Here is a 22,554-nt window from a genome sequence, read left to right as displayed (position 1 = left end):
TAAGAAGTAGAAAAACGAATATGATATAAAAAAGAAGAATATTGTTGATCATGTTAAAATGAGAACAAAATAATTATAATAAAACAGAAAAAAACTGGAGGAAATGATAGTTGCAAAAACAAATATTGAAATGCGAAAAAACTAAATATGAAAACGCTGTGACGACAAATCAGGGAGAACGTCACTTAGGTTACTTTTGTTGCTGTTCTTTTCTCTGTTGTCAATTTTTTCCTTAATTCGTGTTAACTTTCGTATAACTAGGCAAAGTACCAAAATGTTAGTTATTCAGCAAATAACTAACGTGAAGCCTACGTTTGAACTGAAAGGTATTTTTTGCAAAGCAATCTCTCGTGTTTCTAAGAAGACCGCGATGTGGCCAATTGATAATTATTCATAGAGTTTATCTCCAGTCATAACAGGAACTTGATACTCATAATAATAAAGGAGATTAATAGTTTCTAATCCGTGGCTAAACTGGATTAAGTTACTTAAGATTTATGTTTAATATGTTCAGTTTAAAAAAAGGAGAGTTTTTCTTGGCAGGAATTGTCTAGAATCTGTTAAATTGTGATTTAATTATAACAATTTAATTAACTATGGAATTACTTTTGATCTTTCAATTATTGGATTAATTTGGTATATCCTGCTGGGAATAATTCTCAGGAAGAGCTGTAACCCTGTCTGGTAGATTTTACCATTACACGCAAGACTGTTTTCTAGGTGCGTGACACAGATGATTGCATATTAAATTTTCGGGTTTGAAGTACACTCCACATTTTTTGCAAGACTAGATTAATCTATATAAATGAAGAAAACTGTTAAGATTTAATCAGATTGATTCTATAGGAAAATATGTCCCCCTGCTCTTCCGCATTAATGCCAAACAATTGTTTTCAGCATATTCATGATGTCACATAAACCTTTTCTTTTCTCCACTGCTTATTTTGTTTAATAATGATAAAATAAAGAAAAAAAATTGTCTTACAGTTGAGAATTAGAGGGAGCAGACATATAAAGTAGTTTTTTAGCATCTGCTGTTTATTCTCACGTTTTTTTTTATAGAACTTGGGAGCAGGGATGTTATAAAGAGTTACTTTCAGTAGGGTCCTCATTAGCGGGGGAGGAGGGATTTGTCGAACAGAAAATATTTATTTAATACTTATGTGTATTTAGTACAGTGGTTTAATACCTGACTATAGTAAAAAAACAAAAAAACAGAACATGTATTAAAATTATCAGTTTCCCCAGATTAATGGGACTTCCCCCCTCTCCGATCTCTGGTTGAGCTTAAGTTTTAATTAGTGTTTGAGGGTGTTAGGATCTTTATATTGTTATTACTGTCACCATTATTACATTACAATATTGTTGGAATGTGTCCAAGGCTTCAAAGCTAAGAATATAGTTTATGCAATCAAATTATTTGTCCTAGGTGGTGTTGAATACGGTAACCCTATATTGGTAAGAGACCTTTTGAAAGAACTGTATGAAAAAGCTTGTCAACAGAGGTCATGGAGCATTGTCAGACATAGTGCAGGTATGTTTTAACATTCCGCATATTTTGCAGAAAGTAAAAAAGTAAAACTGGTTCTTTTTGTTACTTAGCTGCTAATTAATTGGGTAGATGCTGGTCATGAACTTTAAGTAATTTCTTTTAATTTATAGGTTCAGTTGTGAATGAAAAACAGTAAATATCAGGGCTCTTCATGAACCTTAGATGTTGTTGGTAGATGCTGTTCATGAATCTTATGTAATTTCTTTTTTTATTTAAAGGCTCAGTTGTGTATGAAAAACAGTAAATATCAGTGCTCTTCATGAACCTTAGATGTTGTTAATGAAAGAAAAACGAGCAAAAATGGGGTTTTTATAGGCCAAATGAAGATACTGAAAAAACAAAGCGAATATTTCGAGAGGACAAACGCCTCTCTTCTTCAGCGCGAAACGAAACGATGTATCAATAAAAGCCAAAAATTAAAAGAATTAAAACCAACTACCTAACAAACGTAAAAGCGAGTTATTTGCCAATATTCGCGATTTTCAAAAAATCCAAAAAAATCTGAACTGCCATTAATGTATACTAGTGAACATCTGACAAAGAGAAGGAAAAAATACATTCACTCGAAAAAACAGGGCGTCCCAACAATTAAATAAGCTGGAGAACCATGTTATTTGATCTCAGATTTTAATTAATGCATTTCTTGCAGACACTCTTTGTGACCTAAGGGATTTTTAACTTGTTTGAATAGATGACTGGGAAGATGGTTCAAGGTTTATTTCAGGGGTTACTAAAGTATCCGCTTCTCTTTTGAGAAAACCGAAATATTACTTGTTTATTCTTAAATAACCGGAATCTCTGTTTAAAGCTAGACCTAAATGTTGTTATTAATAAATTTCAACAGCTTCTCTGTAGTGCTGGACAATACCTTTGTCATGCGAAATAAGACTAGCTTGATTAAACAAAATAGTATGGTCTGGTTTTTCAAAAATGTGCTCTGCAAGGGCAGAGTCAAAATTTTCTGTTGTTTTCCGCTTTTTAAGTGTATTATTAATTTAAATAGAGTGCTGAGTTAATCTATCCGTTAGTCGCTGATCAGTTCTTCCGATATACCAAATACCACACGAACAAGGAATTCTGTAGACACCGGAGTTTTCACCTATCGGGATAGGGTCTTTACCTTGATAAATTTACCTTGATAAAGACCCTATCCCGATAGGTGAAAACTCCGGTGTCTACAGAATTCCTTGTTCGTGTGGTCTTTGGTATATCGGAAGAACTGATCAGCGACTAACGGATAGATTAACTCAGCACTCTATTTAAATTAAGAATACACTTAAAAAGCGGAAAAAACCAGAAAATTTTGACTCTGCCCTTGCAGAGCACATTTTTGAAAAACCAGACCATACTATTTTGTTTAATCAAGCTAGTCTTATTTCGCATGACAAAGGTATTGTCCAGCACTACAGAGAAACTGTTGAAATTTATAAATACCAACATTTGGGTCAAGCTTTAAACAGAGATTCCGGTGATTTAAGAATAAACGAGTCATATTTCAGTTTTCTCAAAAAAGAAGCCGATACTTTAGTAATCCCTGAAATAAACCTTGAACCATTTTCCAAGTCATATAATCAAACACGTGAGCAACCCCTTAGGTTTCAAGCGCTGTCTGCAAGAAATTCATTAATTAAATTACAAAATCAAATTACATAGTTCTCAAACTTATTTGATTGCTGGTTCGTTTTGTTTTTTCGAGTGAATGAATTGTTTCCTTCTCTTTGTCAGTTGTTCGCTAGTATCCGTCGATGGCAGTTTACATTTTTTTTGGATTTTGTGCAAATCGCGGATATTGGCGAATAACTCGCTTTTATGGTTGTTAGGTAGTTGGTTTTAATTCTTTTAATTTTTGGCTTTTATTGATACATCGTTTCGTTTCGCGCTGAAGAAGAGAGGCGTTTGTCCTCTCGAAATATTCGCTTTGTTTTTTCAGTATCTTCATTTGGCCTATAAAAACCCCATTTTTGCTCGTTTTTCTTTCTTTATGTGATGTCAGGCCAATGTGGTTTAAGAAATTATCTTAGATGTTGTTGGTAGATGCTGTTCATGAATCTTATGTAATTTTTTTTTTATTTAAAGGCTCAGTTGTGTATGAAAAACAGTAAATATCAGTGCTCTTCATGAACCTTAGATGTTGTTGGTAGATGCTGTTCATGAATCTTATGTAATTTCCTTTAATTTAAAGGCTCAGTTGTGTATGAAAAACAGTAAATACCAGTGCTCTTCATGAACCTTAGATGTTGTTGGTAGATGCTGTTCATGAATCTTATGTAATTTCTTTTAATTTAAAGGCTCAGTTGTGTATGAAAAACAGTAAATATCAGTGCTCTTCATGAACCTTAGATGTTGTTGGTAGATGCTGTTCATGAATCTTATGTAATTTCTTTTAATTTAAAGGCTCAGTTGTGTATGAAAAACAGTAAATATCAGTGCTCTTCATGAACCTTAGATGTTGTTGGTAGATGCTGTTCGTGAATCTTATGTAATTTCTTTTTATTTAAAGGCTCAGTTGTGTATGAAAAACAGTAAATATCAGTGCTCTTCATGAACCTTAGATGTTGTTGGTAGATGCTGTTCATGAATCTTATGTAATTTCCTTTAATTTAAAGGCTCAGTTGTGTATGAAAAACAGTAAATAACAGTGCTCTTCATGAACCTTAGATGTTGTTGGTAGATGCTGTTCATGAATCTTATGTAATTTCTTTTAATTTAAAGGCTCAGTTGTGTATGAAAAACAGTAAATACCAGTGCTCTTCATGAACCTTAGATGTTGTTGGTAGATGCTGTTCATGAATCTTATGTAATTTCTTTTAATTTAAAGGCTCAGTTGTGTATGAAAAACAGTAAATATCAGTGCTCTTCATGAACCTTAGATGTTGTTGGTAGATGCTGTTCATGAATCTTATGTAATTTCTTTTAATTTAAAGGCTCAGTTGTGTATGAAAAACAGTAAATATCAGTGCTCTTCATGAACCTTAGATGTTGCTGGTAGATGCTGTTCATGAATCTTATGTAATTTCTTTTGATTTAAAGGCTCATTTGTGTATGAAAAACAGTAAATATCAGTGCTCTTCATGAACCTTAGATGTTGTTGGTAGATGCTGTTCATGAATCTTATGTAATTTCTTTTGATTTAAAGGCTCATTTGTGTATGAAAAACAGTAAATACCAGTGCTCTTCATGAACCTTAGATGTTGTTGGTAGATGCTGTTCATGAATCTTATGTAATTTCTTTTGATTTAAAGGCTCATTTGTGTATGAAAAACAGTAAATATCAGTGCTCTTCATGAACCTTAGATGTTGTTGGTAGATGCTGTTCATGAATCTTATGTAATTTCCTTTGATTTAAAGGCTCATTTGTGTATGAAAAACAGTAAATACAAGTGCTCTTCATGAACCTTAGATGTTGTTGGTAGATGCTGTTCATGAATCTTATGTAATTTCTTTTAATTTAAAGGCTCAGTTGTGTATGAAAAACAGTAAATATCAGTGCTCTTCATGAACCTTAGATGTTGTTGGTAGATGTTGTTCATGAATCTTATGTAATTTCTTTTAATTTAAAGGCTCAGTTGTGTATGAAAAACAGTAAATATCAGTGCTCTTCATGAACCTTAGATGTTGTTGGTAGATTCTGTTCATGAGCCTTATGTAGTTTCTTTTAATTTAAAGGTTCAGTTATGTATGATTTTTAATAGATTTATTTTTTTTTTTTCTATTTATTTGTTTTTGTTTTTATTAGGATGTTTTTTGAGCTAGAGTGCAGAAGAAGACATTGGTGAACAGATCTCTATTTTATCTAACCCGGAAAATGGGTTTTCGCCCATTAATTGATCAATTTTTTACTTTGCTTCAATGTGGATGACTTCATACAAATGACTGTAATACAGTATTAAAGCTGTGTTATTATAATAGTAGAAGAATTAAAAATATTTATTAGAGTTTTTAAAATGAGCGAAAAAAATGTATGCTGAAGAAAGGGTGAGTACTCCATGTTCTCGAGTTTCTGTTTGCAAAAAAGATTTTCGTGGTTTGCAATTACAAATAACCAGAATTTCGAAATACTCCTATCTAAAACTAAAAGAAAAAAAAAGAAGAGTTACTTCACAAATTGTCGGTGCTACGTATTATAAAAAGAAAAAACGCGAAACATTGGCTTGTATATAATTCTTTTGTTTTTATTTGTTTCGTACGTCAACGACAATGCTATTTTGTTACTTAAAACTCATGCAGATAATTTATATATTACAATCCGGCATATAGACTAAGCCAAAACAGGTTTTGAAAAAGTGGGAATTTTGTGATTGTTACTTAATAGTCCCAAAAATGTATGATAAAAAACTTACAAAGGACATATTTTTTTTGCATTTAGAATATTCTAAATGCTACAAAAGATAGTAAAATTTCATGACTCCCGATTTTAGGTGTACTGCGAAAACCTGTTGAGGATTTAACAAAAGCTGTGACAGATCTTCTTGTACACCAGAAACAGCTGACCGTTGGAATGCCTCCTAGCAATGAGAAAACTATCACAGCCCCTCTGCCCTCTTTTGAGCTCAGGAAACTTATTCACGATGCATACGGGGAAGACGAAAGTACGGCAATGCTTACTCAGGTAATCAAATCAGAATTATTTTTTTTCTTTAAGACTTTCCATTAGTTTACATCCAATTTTTTTTTTTTTTTTAATTAAGCGCAATGTTCCTCTCTTTGTTTCTCATTTTATCGTTGTCGTTACTTTTTCATTCCTCTGTTATGTTTTTTTATTGTTATTTTTTTCCATTTTTATTATGTTTTGCTTTTTAATCAAATGAGTGAACTGTTCTCGTTTTTTTTGTCTCATCTTGTTGTTGACGTTACTTGCTGATTCCTCTATTATGTCTTTTTCTGTTGTTACTATGTGTTTATTTTTGTTTCTTTTTAGGAGCTGATTCTCTACTTGGCAATGTTTATAAGAACTGAACCAGAGTTGTTCTCTGAAATGCTCCGGTTACGTATAGGACTTATAATTCAGGTAAGTAAAGTATTCATTACTTTTTATGGTCTACAGTAAAACAGCAAAGATGAAAAACCTAGATTAACTGCTATTGCTTATTTTTGCAAGAGGATTTTGTTTAAAGGAGACCTTGCAGTTACACATAATCTATCTGAAAAAATTAGCAATGCTTATTATGTCTAAAACGATTTATTTCGAGCTATTTCACATTCTAAACTTTAACATGGGGTTACGTTCTGTTAGAATAAAAATTGACAGCAATTGATTAGAACTGGACAGAACTAAGCGTAGAACTGGAATCCATAGAAAAATAAGGGTTCCCATTGGCTATAGTTTGTACCCTTAATTGGAGACAGTATAGGCCGGTATAAAATACTAGGCAAACAACCGATTGCAAGGAGAATACAGAAGGGGATATTTAACCCTGTCCATGACCCCTAAAGAAAAACTGAAAAACATTTAGAAAACTTAGAAAAATATTTCAAATATCCTGAGAATTTGAGTAGTATGTCCAAGTTCTGATTTGACCCCACCGTCTATATCTATAGTGAAAAAAAACCGTTCAAATAGTTTTGAGACGATTTTTAGTTGGATGATGATAGTCTACCAAAGGTTATGAATTTTGGCAATCTAGATAGGACCAGATGGAAACTAGTAAGTCCTTGGGTGATTTGGGAAGCCGTTTCATAATAAGATTGAAAGGAAGTGGGAAGTGGGAGAGAGCAAGCGTGAACCTCTAAATTCAGTTGGGAGGAAGAGGAATAGGGGTAGTTATGGTGGCTTCAGGGGGGCTTTATGCTATTAGGAGTTTTTAGTAGGGATTAGTAGTCATTTAGAAACCACACTTTAAATAAAGAGGATCACTAAGTGAACACAAATTGGAAGATGCGTCGGCAGTAGCTTCAACATATACAAATACAATGATTAATAACTACAACCTCGGTTTTTTCTATTAAATTAGAATTTTGATTGATGGAAGACATGATTGGCATGGAGACACACCGCATGTTTGATGGTTGTTTTTTGTTATTCGGAGTTGTCTTGGGATTATTTTTTTATTAGAGTTTAGCTTCCTGCCATGTCAGACTTAGCATTCGTGTAAATATTAATTTTTTTATTAATGAATTTAGGTAGTTTGGTATGTTATATGAGCAGGAAAAAGATGGTTCTTGACTAAGCAGTTAAACTAGAAATATTTTAATCTGCACTGAGATAATATACGTCACCATAGAAAAATATCGCATGTAAAAGAAATTTACAACAGTTACATAAGTGGGTATATCTTTGTTACAAAAATAAGAAAATTTGAGGGATAATGAAAAGGCAGCAGTTTCTTTAAAATAGAGTATTTCATTTTCAACTGTCAAATAGAGAAGAAGAATGTTAAATTGTCAAGAGACAGGGTTCTTTACGTGAAAGACAAAACATAAAACAGTTTTCATGCTCTTGTTAATAGTTAATGTTTGATTTTAGGTCATGGCTTCCGAGTTGGCAAGATCTTTGAATTGTCAGAGCGAAGATGTTTCTGAATTGCTTCTAAATCTCTCACCATTTGAGATGAAAAAATTACTTTACCATATATTAAGTGGAAAAGAGTTCACAATGGCTAGCTCTGGTGAGACTTTTTTCTTGTATATATACCTTGGCATGCATAGATTTTGGGCTAATTATTGTCTTACAGTTTTTTATTTATCAACAAATTTATCGTTATCATTTATAGCAACGAAATTGGAAATTTGAATTTATAGTGGTGAAATTCAGAAGGGGATGGGAAGACCATGACAATCGTTTCTCAATAGAGTATTATGTTATATATTTCTCTCTCTCTTACCTCTTTATTTTCTTTTTTTTTGTTTTTTTTTGCCAATAATTATACAAGGTTCATTATTGTTTTTTAAAAACAAAATTTTGAAGGTTATATTCTACTAATTTGCGTTAATTTTTATTAATCATTTTTATGTTTGATAGAATTCTTTTTGTTAATTTTTAACATTTGTCTTACTGTCTTGTTTCTATTCTGTTCTCTTTTACTTTGACTTAAAAAGCGAATTCGGCTCTATTAGCTTATGATAGTCTTTTGAAAATAAATATTGTCTTATCTTAGGACACAGTCCCAAGATTCTAGTTTTAACTGCCTCCTTCCGCAAAATCGCAAAGAAATGCCGTAAAAATACTTTTTTCTGCTAGATCTTTTTCTTGCATCCCTGTTTTAAATTAAAAAACGAACAGAAATTATTACGGATATGTGGTGAGCTGGCCGCTCCTCGATACCTCGCTCTTTTCGTAAAAGTTTTTTTAGAACATTGAAAATATATAACTTGGGATCTGTTAGGTTTCTAGAAACAGGGTTGCTGCGGCTTGCTGTGGTAAGGTTTTCTGGGGGGGGGGGCTATTGTCCCATATTCCCCTCTATAATGGATTTTATGCTATTGATTGTGGTTACTTTTGACTCTGTTTGTTTATAAAGCGGGATGGTTGATTCCCAGTGTGTATAGAAGATATAATATTAACCATTTGTTTGACATTTCTTGAGTAGCAGTTTACAAATATACAGATGAGATTGAATATTTTGCTGTGCATTCAACAACGAATTTTCTTTGCTAGTTAGTGAAGCACTCTTAAAAATACTTTCTATCGTATAAGACGTTGAAATCAATCGAGTCGAAATCTTATAGCAGCAAAGATCTAAAAAGCGTTCGAAGCTTAGCTAATAGTTTTTAGCCGTAGAATAGCAAAAAATTTAGCCAAGAACAAGTTCAACGAGTTGGAAGACTGGCTTAAAAGAATATTTTGCCGAAAATTCTAATTATTGATTATCTTAAACTTTTGCAGAAAATAATTGAATTGATTTTTTTTTAAACACTGCTAAATGAAGACTAAACCTCGTTCACGACATTAATCTCTGCAAGGTCACAATACAAGCACAATCTAAATTTTTAAAATATATTATTTGCTAAGTTGTAGCTATCGCTGCATTTGATATTGGATTGGACTATTTGATGGAATCTTCTTCTATTTTGTTCAATCTTTACAAGAGATCAACTATTCAGATTTTTTGAATTTATCAATTATTTTAAGTCTATTTGCTGTAAAATGGGTTCGGAATCTCATTAAAAATATAGACCTGTCACGATTGACTGAGGGTGGTGTATATTTTCCATTTAAGCCAAAGTAAAAGAAGAGCTTTTGTTTCTGAATGACTTTAAAGTCGCTTAGGATGATGGAGGAAAACACCAAGAATTCTCTATAGCTTTATTTTGTATTAACTGGAGAGGTTTAAACTGAGTAGGGAATGTATTAAAGTAAATAATAGGATCGTTTCTTAGTTATGATTCTCTTAATGAATGATAAAGAATTTTAATAGTTTAGAAAGGGAAAGCATAATTTATTCGATGTAAACAATCTAAAATGTAAAAACAATCTAAAATGTAAACAAACTATACAAAGAATGTGGTTCAATACCGCTCTCTAGGGCTATAATGAAAGAAAGGTTGAGGTGGCTAGGGCACGTTGTGCGGATGAAGGATGACAGATTGTCGAAGATTGTTCTTTTCGGCCAACCGTCTAGGGCTAAATGGAAAGCAGGTCGTCCTCGTCTGGGGTGGGAGGACGTCATAAAAAAAGATTGAAAGGAAATGGACTTCATGGGTGGGCGTGAAAGGGGGGGCTTGTAATAGATTGAGATGAAGGAGGAGCGTGCGTAGCTGTGTTGGCCTCAGATGGCTTGGCGCTGCGGTGGTTGTTAGTACTAGTAGTAGTAAACAATCTAAATTTTGGGCTAGTTTTATATGCAGCTAAACAGAATGACTGGAGAAAGATAAAACTCTTCAAGAATAATTCCCAAATATCTATATCTCTTACCCCTTCCAATTTTACGTCCAGAAATAAGTAGCTCATCAATTCCAATTTTAACGGTCTCTTGCTTAGATCTCCCCAAGACCATAAATTCCGTCTTAGATAAAATTGGGCCAAACAATTACGAGAAAACGACGGGATACCTAAAGTCAGGTCAGTCATTAAATTCTCAATCAAAAATGATGGGACTTTAGCTTCAACAGATACCACTGTATAATCCGCCAACATAACTGCTATGCTATTCATATGGCATAAACAATTAGGCAGATCATTTATGTAAATTAAAAATAATGGCTTAGATTTCACGATTTTATAAATATGATTTATTAAATCCATTACTTTTCCACCAAATCCTGAATTATTCATTTTTCAAAAGAAATAGAATGACTTTTGTATCATAAAATTTGCATGATGCACGGTATCATAATATTATTCATCATTCAATGAATCATCGATTTTAAGCAAAAGAGATGCAATTACTTGTTCCGTTGAATGACCTGATTTAAATTCAAAATGTATTTTGGTTAAAAAAAAGAACTGTTTTTATTTAAATAAGTTAAAATAATTTTTTTGTATAATCAAATTTTCTGAAATATGTGACAGTAGATAAAGGATTGCAATGGGCCTGTAATTAACATTAGTTTTATTACCGTTTTCGTACACTGGGGTAATTCTGACGTTGTTCCATTTAGTATGAAAAAACCATGCTACTAAAAACAAATTTAAAATATGGACAAACGGTACATGAATTACAGATGCAATGTTTTTAAAAAGGTTCGGTGAAAGTCCATCTAAACTTAGTGAATTGCCTCGCTTCAAATTTATTCAAGTTTTTTGGACTTCTTTAAAACTAACCGAGGCCAAGAACATACTTATATACTCTGATGAAGGCAAATAATCCTTATCTGAATGGGAATGAGACGAAGCAAGGTCACGAGTAACATTAGAACCATTGCAAGCAAAATGCACATTGAAAGATTCCGCAACAGATTCTTGCCCCTTCAACCAATACCCTTATCTGTTAATAGTTCTGGGTGGAAATTCTTACAATTATTTCTAATACATTTATGGATATTCTTAAATGGTCATAGATACTTCATGAACTAACAGAATTTGTTATCAATTGCCTACAAAAGGTTTTATGAGCACGTGATTAAGAAGGTTTTAAGCCTGAAAATGAAAACTCGTATAGTTTTCCATTTGATAATCTGTTCCAAAGGGTTTTTGCTTTTTTCTTGCTCATCGTTTTTTGATTTTGCTGTTTTACCTTTATATACTGTTTCAGAGTCGTGTCTTTGAAAATTAACTCCAAAAAAAAAATGTTGAAGAGGAAGGGCAAATATTTCTTTGTGTAAACGAGTGGGAGTTAGAGCCTAGGGAATAGCCTCACCATGCCTCCAAAATACTACTACTACTAACAACTCACCACAGCACCAAGCAACCTGAGGCCAACACAGCTACGCACGCTCCTCCTCCATCCTAATCTATTAAAAGCCTCCCTCTTTACATCCTCCCAGGAAGTTCCCATTTCCCTTAAATCTTTCTTTATGATATCATCCCACCCCAATCGCGGACGACCTGCTTTCCGTTTAGCCCTTGATGGTTGGCCGAAAAGGACAATCTTCGGCAATCTGTCATCCTTCATCCGTAGATGGTGCCTAAGCCATCTCAACCTTTCTCTCATTGTAGTCCTAGAAAGCAGGATTGAACCATATACTTTTCGTACAGCCTACTGTTTGAAACACGGTAATTCAGCCAGGTACCCAGAACAATCGGTAAGCAATTTCTCTGGAAAACATCTAGCAAATCTGTATCCGCTTTTCGGAGTGCCCATGCTTCAGAACCATATTTGACCACTGACATCACTGTAGCCTCCAATATTATAATCTTAGTTTGCAGGTTTATCTTTCTATTCTTCCAAACTTTTTTCAACTGTGAAAAAACACCCTCAGCCGTGAACTCCAAAATATTGTACTTAAAATCTTTCTTAATTGGAGAATACTGGTATGGGAGATGATAATCTCTGATGTATCAATCTGTGATGCAGATAGAAATTGTCCCTTTTTTAATCGTACGGAAAAAAAATACAAGAATAAAAAAAAAGTATAAGAAAGAAGCCTCTTCACAACAGATTTAGAACCTATAAAAATTAATGACAGAATATGGTAAGACAGGGTTAATCTCAACTATTACTAATAATTATAATTTATTTGTAACCTACTGCAAAATAAGTGTAAATAGTGGAGTAACACACACAAAAAAGAAAAGATATGCAACTGCATAAGCACACGTATACATAAACACATGTATACAAATGCAGGAATGTATAAACACATACTAACTTTCTTATGAAAATATTCTACATTAAAAAAGAGCAAATCAAAACAATTGTACAAAAGTATGGAGAGGCCTCTTATTTAAATGTGGAATTGAAATTATTATATTACGCCAATATATCAGTTGTACTAACATTCAAATAACATTACGGATCCTATACCAACAAGACCAATATATTAAGTATTTAAAATAATGGAAATATAATGTCCTAATGTGATGCATATCACTAGCGTTAAAAAATGGCCCTATGCCTAACAAAAAAAGAATGTAATGGTCACAGAAAGTTGAATAAGAGTCTAGCCAAGGCCTTACAAGAGTGGCGGTCAGGATTTGCAACAATTTAAGCATAAACTCCTTTAAGTTTATTCTTTGTGTCTAAAATTGCAGTAGGACGGATAGCTGATATTGAAGAGCAAATAATAATCCCAAGCCAACGCAGCATAGGAACTAGCTTAACTGAAAAGGAACCACAATTCATATCACTGCTTCGATGTTTAGCGTTAAAACTAAGTTTTCACGCATCTTGCCGTTAAGAATAAGGGTATTTTGTTCAAACAGCTTAGAAACAAACTAGGTCTACTTAGCTAGGCTAAATTTTTTAACGGCGAATAAGTAGTAGATTATCTGCGTATGTGATGTATGATGAATTTGTTTGGCCCGTAAAACACGACGGAAAAAATATGAGATAACATAGGATGTAAGTATTAAAAAGTTATAGTGTTTTCCATTAAAATTGGGACATTACCGAAAAAAGTGCCTCGTGGCCGGAATCGAACATATGAATTTTAATACCGAAAACGAAGGGCAAATCCAACAGATGAATTCACTCCAAGCTAGGTAAGAGAATACCATAGTTTGCTTTAACAAACCGAGTCAGAAGCTTCTGAATCATCTAACATGTACAAATGTGCTTCAGATCCATCTTGTTGTGCTTGAATGAATAAAGAAGTAAGAATTCGATGTGCATGTTGGCATCCATGTATGGTTGAAACCCAAAAACAAGGCCTTGCGAGATACTCGAAGGTAATTCATGAGTACAAAATCTAGCGAAATGAAAATATACGGTATAATTCATAATTTTGAAAGTCTTGTTAAGGCATTTAATCTGAGAGGCATTAGGAATCCGTTGAGCAGCAAAGGATGAAGCAAATTTGGCGACATTAATCACCAACCGTATAAATTCCAACTTTTTTTTTTATTATTAGTGTCGAACAGTTGTGAGGAGCCACACGTAACCCAAATTCTATGCCACAATTTTGCAAGATTTTGTATCATAGTTTTTAACCTGGGTCAGGTGTCTAGACTAAACTTCTAGTTTTAAGCTTAAAATACCAATCGGGGCCGTAATATACATTAAGCTGAACTTGAGCTTGTTGGGGTATAACACTGGTACACAGCAAACTAAATGGAACTTTAATAGTAGACAAAAAAAAAGGAGGTATTGATAAATACAGAGGCTAATCCACCTTTATCCAGTCTCTTTCGGTTATCCACTTTTGGTAACTAGGAGATTTGCTCTGTTCATTCTGAGTCGTATTTATGGTGACAGTGGCTGAAAAAGGCAGGTGGTCATAATCAGGTTCATCCTGATCAATCTGAACATTGCTAATGCAGACAGTTGAAGAAAAAAATTATTAATTATATATTATTAGTTTCTGTCTTAAATGGTAGACAATAACAAATCTAGCTATTGTTTAACTATAGCTAGAAATTTTGTGACTATTTGAGACTGTGAATACGTATGACTGTGAGCACTTGTGACTTCGACTGAGACTACTTGCAAGTGCGATTGTGACTATAGCTGCTTGCAATAGTGACTGTGACTACTTACGACGGCTACATGCAATGTGGATCCAAATTTGTCAAAAGGGTCTATCTGCGATATCTAAGGAACGGCTATATTTATTAAGTTGAAAGTTTCAGGTCATGTTGAAAGGAATGTTGGACTGAATCAAAATAAACTACATGCATCCAGGTTGGCAAAAGGGCATGTCTGCAATATCTTAGGAATGGCTAAGGGTATTAAGGAATGAGGTTGAATCTTTCAGGGTATTTGATCGATTAATTTTCGTCTATATTCAAGGTTATAACATGATGATTGTCAGAATTGTATCAGCCACATAGAAACCAAAAATTTTTGTAGACTTTCAATCTATTCATTTGAAAAATATTTCACGTATCCATTCATCCAAAGTTCTATAGTAAAACCATTACTAGATTTCGTTGCAAAATTTTGTCCAAAATTTACTAGTAAGCCAAAATCTTGATTGTTAAGAAGAAACACCAAAATAAGCTTTAGAAATTTTTCTTTCATTAACATTTAAAAAAAACTACAAAAATAATAAACGAACAAAAAATAATGTTTAAAACTGTTTCCGCACAAGAAATTTTTCAAAGAAAATCAAAGAGTTAGATTAAAACTAAGACAAGCAGAATAAAAGTCAAATATAAATCGATTAAATGAAAACCAAACACAAAGACAAATTACAATAAATAACCAAGGCAAAATTAAAATAAACAGAAACTACCACAGACAGGAGTAGGGCCAAGGGCCCCAATGCCTGAACACAGTTAAATTGAATTAAGTAAAGAGATGACTGACCATTCCGTGACTAATTCATGCGTAATGCTTTTTATTTTAAAGTGATATAGGAAAAAATTCTTTTGTAAAGAAAACTGGGAATGGATTGTATCTTTAAAGGAACTGGATAAATCAGGTTCTATATAAGACCTTTTTAATTGAATGTAAAATATCGTAACGTTTGTGCTTTAGTTTTGTAGTAATCAAAGACAGGTCTAGAGAAACCATGTTGAGAAGTAAAGATTAATAATGATAGTATTTAAGATACACTGCTTAAATAATATTTAGGATCTAGATAATAATAATCTAATAATAGTATTTAAATAGATTTGTGTAATATATGATAATGTTTTAAGATTTAGTAACATACAGTAAAACTAACGAAATACTATATCTTTAAGTCACATAAATAGAAATATGTAAACAAAGGTATTCCGTTAAATATTTTACATTTTTACTATGATTCCTTCTTACCTTTTAAGTCATTTTAGTTTGTGCTGAATCTGCTAAAAATTTAGTCTAGCAGAAGTTCAATGAAATTGAACAATGACTCAGTAAATAAGTCGGAAACCTAGATTGTTTATCTTTTCAAAAGAGTGTCAATGATAAATAAAAACTGGTTATAAATAATGGTTCGGAATCAAAATCGTTTCTTCGACTCTGTTTAATCAAGGACAGAAAAATAAAAGCTTTAATAAAAAATGAGCAGCCTGTTCAGCGGAATCACATTTTAGATGATGTATTCAGAAAAACTTTTTACCACGACGTGAATCTTGATCAATCTATCCTTGAGGGATACCACCTTTGATTTAAGATAAATAGTGCTACATTGGATATTTGCATTACATTCACATTATGTTTCCTTATATAAAAGAAATAAATAATGATTGAACAAATAAATCTGAAAAGAAGATTGTGCTTATAAAAAAAATGTCATATACTAAATTGTTGGCAGCCAATTATCTGGAACCAGAATGTAGAATGGAATCCAGATTAATTTTTTGATTCGGTTTAAACAACAACATAAACATAAATGAAGAATGAGTAGCCTATTGCGCTGAATCTCATTTTAGACGGTTTTTCAGGGAAGAAGATAAAGGTAGACCCTTACTATAATCTTATTGTCAAAGTGAACAAAGCCATAGATAAAATAAGATTTATTGCAAAAAGCCTCTGGGCCATAACAACACATAATACAGTCTACAAACAAAGCTCAGGAACAAAATACAGCTTTAGATAATAAAAATAAAAAAAAATAATGGTCTCCACTATTTTTCATAAACCTATCTAAACAATTAACAGACAAGGAGAAATTCTTTGTAGATAAAGCTTATCCCTATTTCAAACCCACATGAGACGTAACCTGCCTATAACAATCTCCCATAACATTCACAACAAAATTTACCCTCCAATAAATATGTGCTATTATTACTGCAAAACACGACGGCAAGCCCATTTCTAACAGACTTTCAATTAATAACCTCCTATTTACCGAATCAAAAGCACTTTTCAGGTCTAAAAAGGCTACGAATAGCCGACCATTTTTTCCTCTAGAATATTTCCTTCTCAATACATCCAAAGTAAAAATATGGTCAACAGTGCTGAATATCGATCTCAATCCCGCTCGTATCGGGCTAAGTACTTCCTCCTTATCTTACCAGTCTCTTAGCCTAAATTCCAGAACCTTACAAAACAATTTACTTACCGCATTCCCCAGAAAGATCGACCTAAAGATTTCGCGTAACTTCCTATTGCCGTTCTTAAAAAGAGACACTGCTATCGAAGTGTCCCATGAACGAGCCCAACGAGTTTTCTGTATTACAATCAAAAACATTTCGACTAACATGGGTATTAAAGTTTCCCTTCCCAACATCAGGGCCTTTGTAGATATACCATCTGCATTCTTCTTCATAAGGTTAATGCTGGATTTCTGTTAAGTGTAATGTACTCTTCAGTCTGATTTCTCTTCTTTTTTGTTGAAACTTTAATTAATTATATCATGGTCAACTTCATATCCCATTTTTAACTCAATTGTAGAAGTCTGAAAAGTGGAAGGGGAAGTAGTGGAAAAGTCTATCGTTAGCTATTGAACAGATTAACGCTGAAGAATCTATGGTCATCGAGTATTAGTCCTTAATCAATGAAAGTGTATTTCCTCGACAAGCCGATAAAACATAAAACATATTTTTTTTTCTCTCTTCTTTTTATTAAATTAATTATATTACTAGCCAAGGTCGAGGTGCATGAAAATCCTAATGCTGTTGTCAAATATAAGCAATTGAAAATCTTATCCCTCATTTTCAGTTAAATTGAATGTAAGGACATTTGGATTGATTGTGGTAAGTTTTGTTTCTTAATTTATGTTTTTATTTTCTTTGTAGCTCATAGTGGCAACTTTTCAATAGTCAGCTGCAAATCGTTAAAGATTAGTACAAAGGTAAGATTTATTTTCTCATTTCTCACTTTAAAAAAGATGATTTGAATTAATAATTCAAGCCATTTACCCCTCTCCCGCACCTATTATTTTTAGTTTAATTTCTTTTATCGTTGCGTTTTGAAACAACTTTTTACGTAATTAATTAAAAAAACGAAAAAGGAAGTTTTTCAAAGAAAAGTAAAGAGCCTAAATTTTGGACGAATAGAAATAAAACTCTCTGATAGTTCAATCTTAAAACGACAAGATATTACTATCAAAGAATAAATGAAACCGAAAACCGGTAGAAATTAAAGTAAAGCATTATATCAAACATAAAAATAAAAGATACTGTTATGGATGAATAAATAAATCCCAAAAATGAGTCAAAATTAGATTTTATAATCAACTTAAAACGAACAAAAATTACTAAAAAGTGGATTTTGGTTGCTAACCCCCCCCCCTCTCCCCTCGGCTAGCCGTAAGAGTTCTGATCCCTACTGCATCTTTTGCGTTTTATTGAAAACCATATGTATTTTGAACAGCGTGGTTTATTTTTTCCAAAGATCAAGGAAAAATAAAAAAAAACACTACAATAATCAAGATGGCTGAAAAGAACTAATGAAAATAAACTGAATGTTTAATATATATTGAGCCAAAATCCTGTTTGGAGTAGTTATTAAACCTTTTGACTATTTTGAATAAAAGAGATATTTCAAACTTTTATTCAGTATTGAGGTGTGAGGCATCCAGAAAGGGTGTTGAGAGGGGATTGGGGCATGGTTGCCCTTTGATCAGTTTCTAACTTCTTTATCTATGTGCCCAGAACGTTTCAATTTAATAACCTCAGCCGTTCCTGAGGTGAGCCGGCGTATTCCCCCCCCCCCCTTCCTGCATATCCCCGGGAAAATTTTCCTGCGGAAAATCCCCCCGGTGGAGAATCCCCCTCCGTCCGATAATTCCCACCCATATTCGCCCTGGATAATTGTAAATGTTCACTAGAAGGGAAATTGAAAGTTATTTATCGGTGTTAAAGTGTATGTACCAATACTTGAAAATTGGTTGGTAGCTTCCCGCTTTCTCCCTTTTCTGCTTGAGAATTCAAATATAGGATTATAAGTAAAATGTTAAGCAAAATTTGATTATTCGGTCAAAATTTTGGATGAACAGTAATTATGTTGAATAAATTCTCAATAGTAATTTTACTGAAGAAATTTGAGTGAACCGAAACGGGTACTACTGTTCATGTGGATGAAAGTTCTGCGTAACTTGGTCTTCTACGTGGCTGAAGCCATCACGACCTCCACAATTGCGTTCTCTGATGTTTAAATACTTTTTTTTTAAATATATATAAACATTTTTTTTTTTAGGAAAAGAGGAAAATTACCATTTAAAATCGGTGAAAACAAGGCTCCTCGTAGTGCTTGTTACCAACCATCCCCCAAGAATTTCCTGGCAAGGCCCTTGGTGCCCTGCCTCGTCTTTCTCCCCTTTGTGCCAGTAGAAACGTGAATGCAATGTTTATTCAGGTACAGTAATTATACCTTTGGGGATGATACCCCCCCCCCACACACACACACACACACAGCCCTCTGGGCAAGGACTGTAAGTTAGGCAATTCGTTCATGGTTTGCATATAGTATACAATCACTTTTGACTCTTAAAAAGGGCACTAGAACTTAATTTCCCATCGAATATGCTCCTTTTATAGTTTCAATGATATTGCTAGCTATTATAGAGCGGCGCTGCCTATTATATTGCTTATGTGCCCTTTTGAAAACCTGCATGCATATAGTGTTTTTGTTTAATTGTAACTCCCTCTAAAAATTCCCTGAGAGTTTCACCTTAATACCTATAGCGTCATTAGTTACAGTAACTGTAGTGTCAGTATTAATAGTATACACATAGTACCTTCTGGCTAGTTCAAAATCGACCACAACTTACCCTTAAAGGTGTAACTTAATAATATAAGCTGTTCTTGAGACTTTTGCTTTGTCACCTTTATGAAAATCTATATACTCGTAGCTTGTTATGATTTAGTTCAGCATTCGCCTAAATATTCCTTGAGTATTAACAACTTAGACAACAAATTATTGTTCGTCGAAAATTTACAAGTATTGGTACATACACTTTAAGAGCAATGAATAACTTTCAGTTTCCCTTCTAATGAACATCTGGAATATCCAGGGGGAATTATCTGGGGGGGGGGATTTTTCACGGGCGAGACAAATCACGGGCGAGAAAAATAAGTTTTGACCAGGAAAAAATTGGTACAGAAATGGTTTCTTCACCATCCGGACCGGAAAAAAATGCTTAACAACATATCAAAAATATAAATCTCTAGCTCGATGCAAAATTGTTATTTTTTAATGTTTTTTTATTTATTTTCTCAAAAACCTGGAAAAAAATTAAAAACGTAGACTATAATGTTTTACACGTCTTTTTAGATCAGCTTTTGGCTCTGAATTCATTTCTGATACTCATTTTGTTACCTCATCAAAAGAAAATATTAATCAGCAAAAAAAAAAAAAAAATGGGGGAAAAAACTGTGTCGTTGTGGAAAAAAAATCTTACCAGCGTTTAACAAGGTCAACTACGGAATAAGTTTGTCGTTCTTGTAGTCTATTTGGCTATGTAAACGAAAGGCTTAGAAAAAAAAAGACTAAACAACAATAAACAGGAATGACGAAACACCTTAGCGCCGAACACCATGAGACAAGGTAGGTTCTAACTTAATGTGTTCAGAGAAAAACTTTTATCTTATTTTTCAAAAATATAAAAATTGCACATCATCAAAATGTAGGAACTAGATTTTTCATCATCACAGTTAACTGTTATTCTTCTTCACTAAGTTCTTCTTCTTGAAATTTCGAATTGTTGCACGAGCTTCCCTTACAGGTACGGCAGGCTATAGTACACTCAAGTCCGTTTTTCTTACAGGTGCACTTTTCACTATCACAGCCGTCAATACGACACGAGCATTTGATAATTTTCAGCAGCTGAGACGGAGCGGCTGGGAGATCTGTTTTTATTGGCGCAAAAACTTCGTTATCCTGCAGTTTCCATCCCAGGCGTAAAGGGTCTACTGGGTTCCCGAGCCAGATTTGAACTTGGCAGTAGACACGTAGCGAGTGGTACTTCGCTGCTGCCTGAGTCGGTGGCAGTTCTTTTGGATGCACGAAAGTGGTGGCAGTGCTCAATTTTCTGTGAAAGATTAGCTTTCTGGCAGTGTCCAGGTTCGAAACATCAGGGCAACCGTACAGTATCAACAATGCTCGCTCTCTTGCTGCCACAATATCGTCAAGCGATGCGAGCTTGTCGCCAAATATAGCAGCGCTGTCCCTGAAACTCTTGTTGGAAAGTAGCAGCTGAACGGCTTTGCCCTTTCCTATTCCGTAAAGGTGAAAGGTTGTGTCACAACCCAGCACGGCATGACAGAGCGGTATCCGATTGCTGACATCTGTTCCTAGCTTCTGCTTCATCTCACTAACATCTCAAGCTGAACTAGTCCCACAAAACGTGGCTTCTGTTGATACATATACACGCCTGGAACGCGAATCTGATCGACTGATCAGAAGAACCAAGATGCCAGTATCATCGGCAACCACGATTGTGTCTGTAAGACTAGCAGCTTCTATGGCTTTTTCTACAATCAGAACGTCGGCGTCTCCTTCCGAGTGGAAAATTCGGAAACCAACGGCTTCGAAATGGTTGCCGAGCAGCTTCAGGAAACGTCCTTTGTTTGTCTTACATGAAAGAAACTCTTCTTTCTTCATGCAGAGGGTCATCTCTTCGGTCAAAAAGACTTGGCGGCCAACCATCCTTGCTCGACGTAAATGTGTAGCATCTTTGATTGCTGGACCACCTTCATATCTGTCAAACACAACGATCGCACTAGGGTACCTTGCTTGTACGTAATGGATGTATGAAGCAAAGATGACCTTGAAGGTTGACCCTACCTTCCATGGAACTCGATGTAGAAGAGAACCACCATCCAAGACAATGTTACACGCAGAAGCAGGTCTTGAGGGTGACTGAGTCTCAATCCCGCAAGCCTGAAAGATCACTTTTGCAAGCTCTGGCTTATTTACTTTTCTCATAAGGCCATCGCTTTCGAAAAGAGAAGGAGGAATCGTACAAATTGGTACTTGAAGTATTCTTCTCGGAGGTCAGTTCGTTGGGCTACTATTATAAACCGCTGGAAAAGGAGTGCCGGATCTATGTGCGCTACCACAGAGGACCCCGCCTTTTTGGCATTCATTAGGGTCACTTGGTCTTTTTTCTTGAAGACTTGCTCCTTCAAGGTTTTTCCCGTCATCTTACTTAGAATCAACTTTCCAGCCACATCGGCCTCGTCAACATTAACATCTTGGGAAGAAGTTATGCCGTTGGCAATGTTTCTAAGCTGATTGTCACCTCTGAACGGAGAAGATTCTCCGAAGTATCTGACGAGCTTCTGGAGCTTCTTGCAAGGTTCGTCGTCTCTCATTCTCAATTTTCGACAGGTATATTTTGTTTGTGAAAGTTTTTCTGCAAGCAACATGGACTTGGTTCCCTGCCTCGTCAGAGACGCTGGTACCTCTCGTTTTGCTAGCTTTATTGATCGACGTAGCTCCTTTTTCTGCCAGTACCGACGATTCTGAGGTGTCTATTGAACGTTCACAAAGGGGACATAAAACTGCGGTCTCAGCCATCTAAAAAAGAGAACTGGGAATAAGTGAGCTGTCAGTGAACGTTGCAACGAAAACCCTGATTCTGAACCGAAAAATCTGTAGCTAAACCCTCCCCAGTTCAGATAGGTCACTAAAATAAATGAACTGTCAATC

The 22,554-nt window shown here is 34.2% G+C and overlaps 1 protein-coding gene across 1 annotated transcript in view; it reads left to right on the top strand.

Moving 5' to 3' along the window:
* The window catches only part of LOC148952034 (putative phosphorylase b kinase regulatory subunit alpha), a 114,633-nt gene that overhangs the window by 78,504 nt on the left and 13,575 nt on the right, over nucleotides 1-22,554 (top strand). Inside the window, exons 13-17 of the mRNA XM_089088811.1 lie at nucleotides 1,430-1,534; nucleotides 5,971-6,161; nucleotides 6,471-6,560; nucleotides 8,016-8,157; nucleotides 17,697-17,752. Of these exons, the coding sequence (XP_088944937.1) occupies nucleotides 1,430-1,534; nucleotides 5,971-6,161; nucleotides 6,471-6,560; nucleotides 8,016-8,157; nucleotides 17,697-17,752 (584 nt within the window). The remainder of the gene's footprint in view (nucleotides 1-1,429; nucleotides 1,535-5,970; nucleotides 6,162-6,470; nucleotides 6,561-8,015; nucleotides 8,158-17,696; nucleotides 17,753-22,554) is intronic.

Source organism: Artemia sp. Qi Xiang Cuo, chromosome 5 (assembly GCF_049724085.1).
Source record: "Artemia sp. Qi Xiang Cuo chromosome 5, ASM4972408v1, whole genome shotgun sequence".
Classification (NCBI taxonomy): domain Eukaryota; kingdom Metazoa; phylum Arthropoda; class Branchiopoda; order Anostraca; family Artemiidae; genus Artemia; species Artemia sp. Qi Xiang Cuo.
Note: the sequence above shows the minus strand (reverse complement) of the source record. Positions and strands in the feature narration are given on the sequence as shown.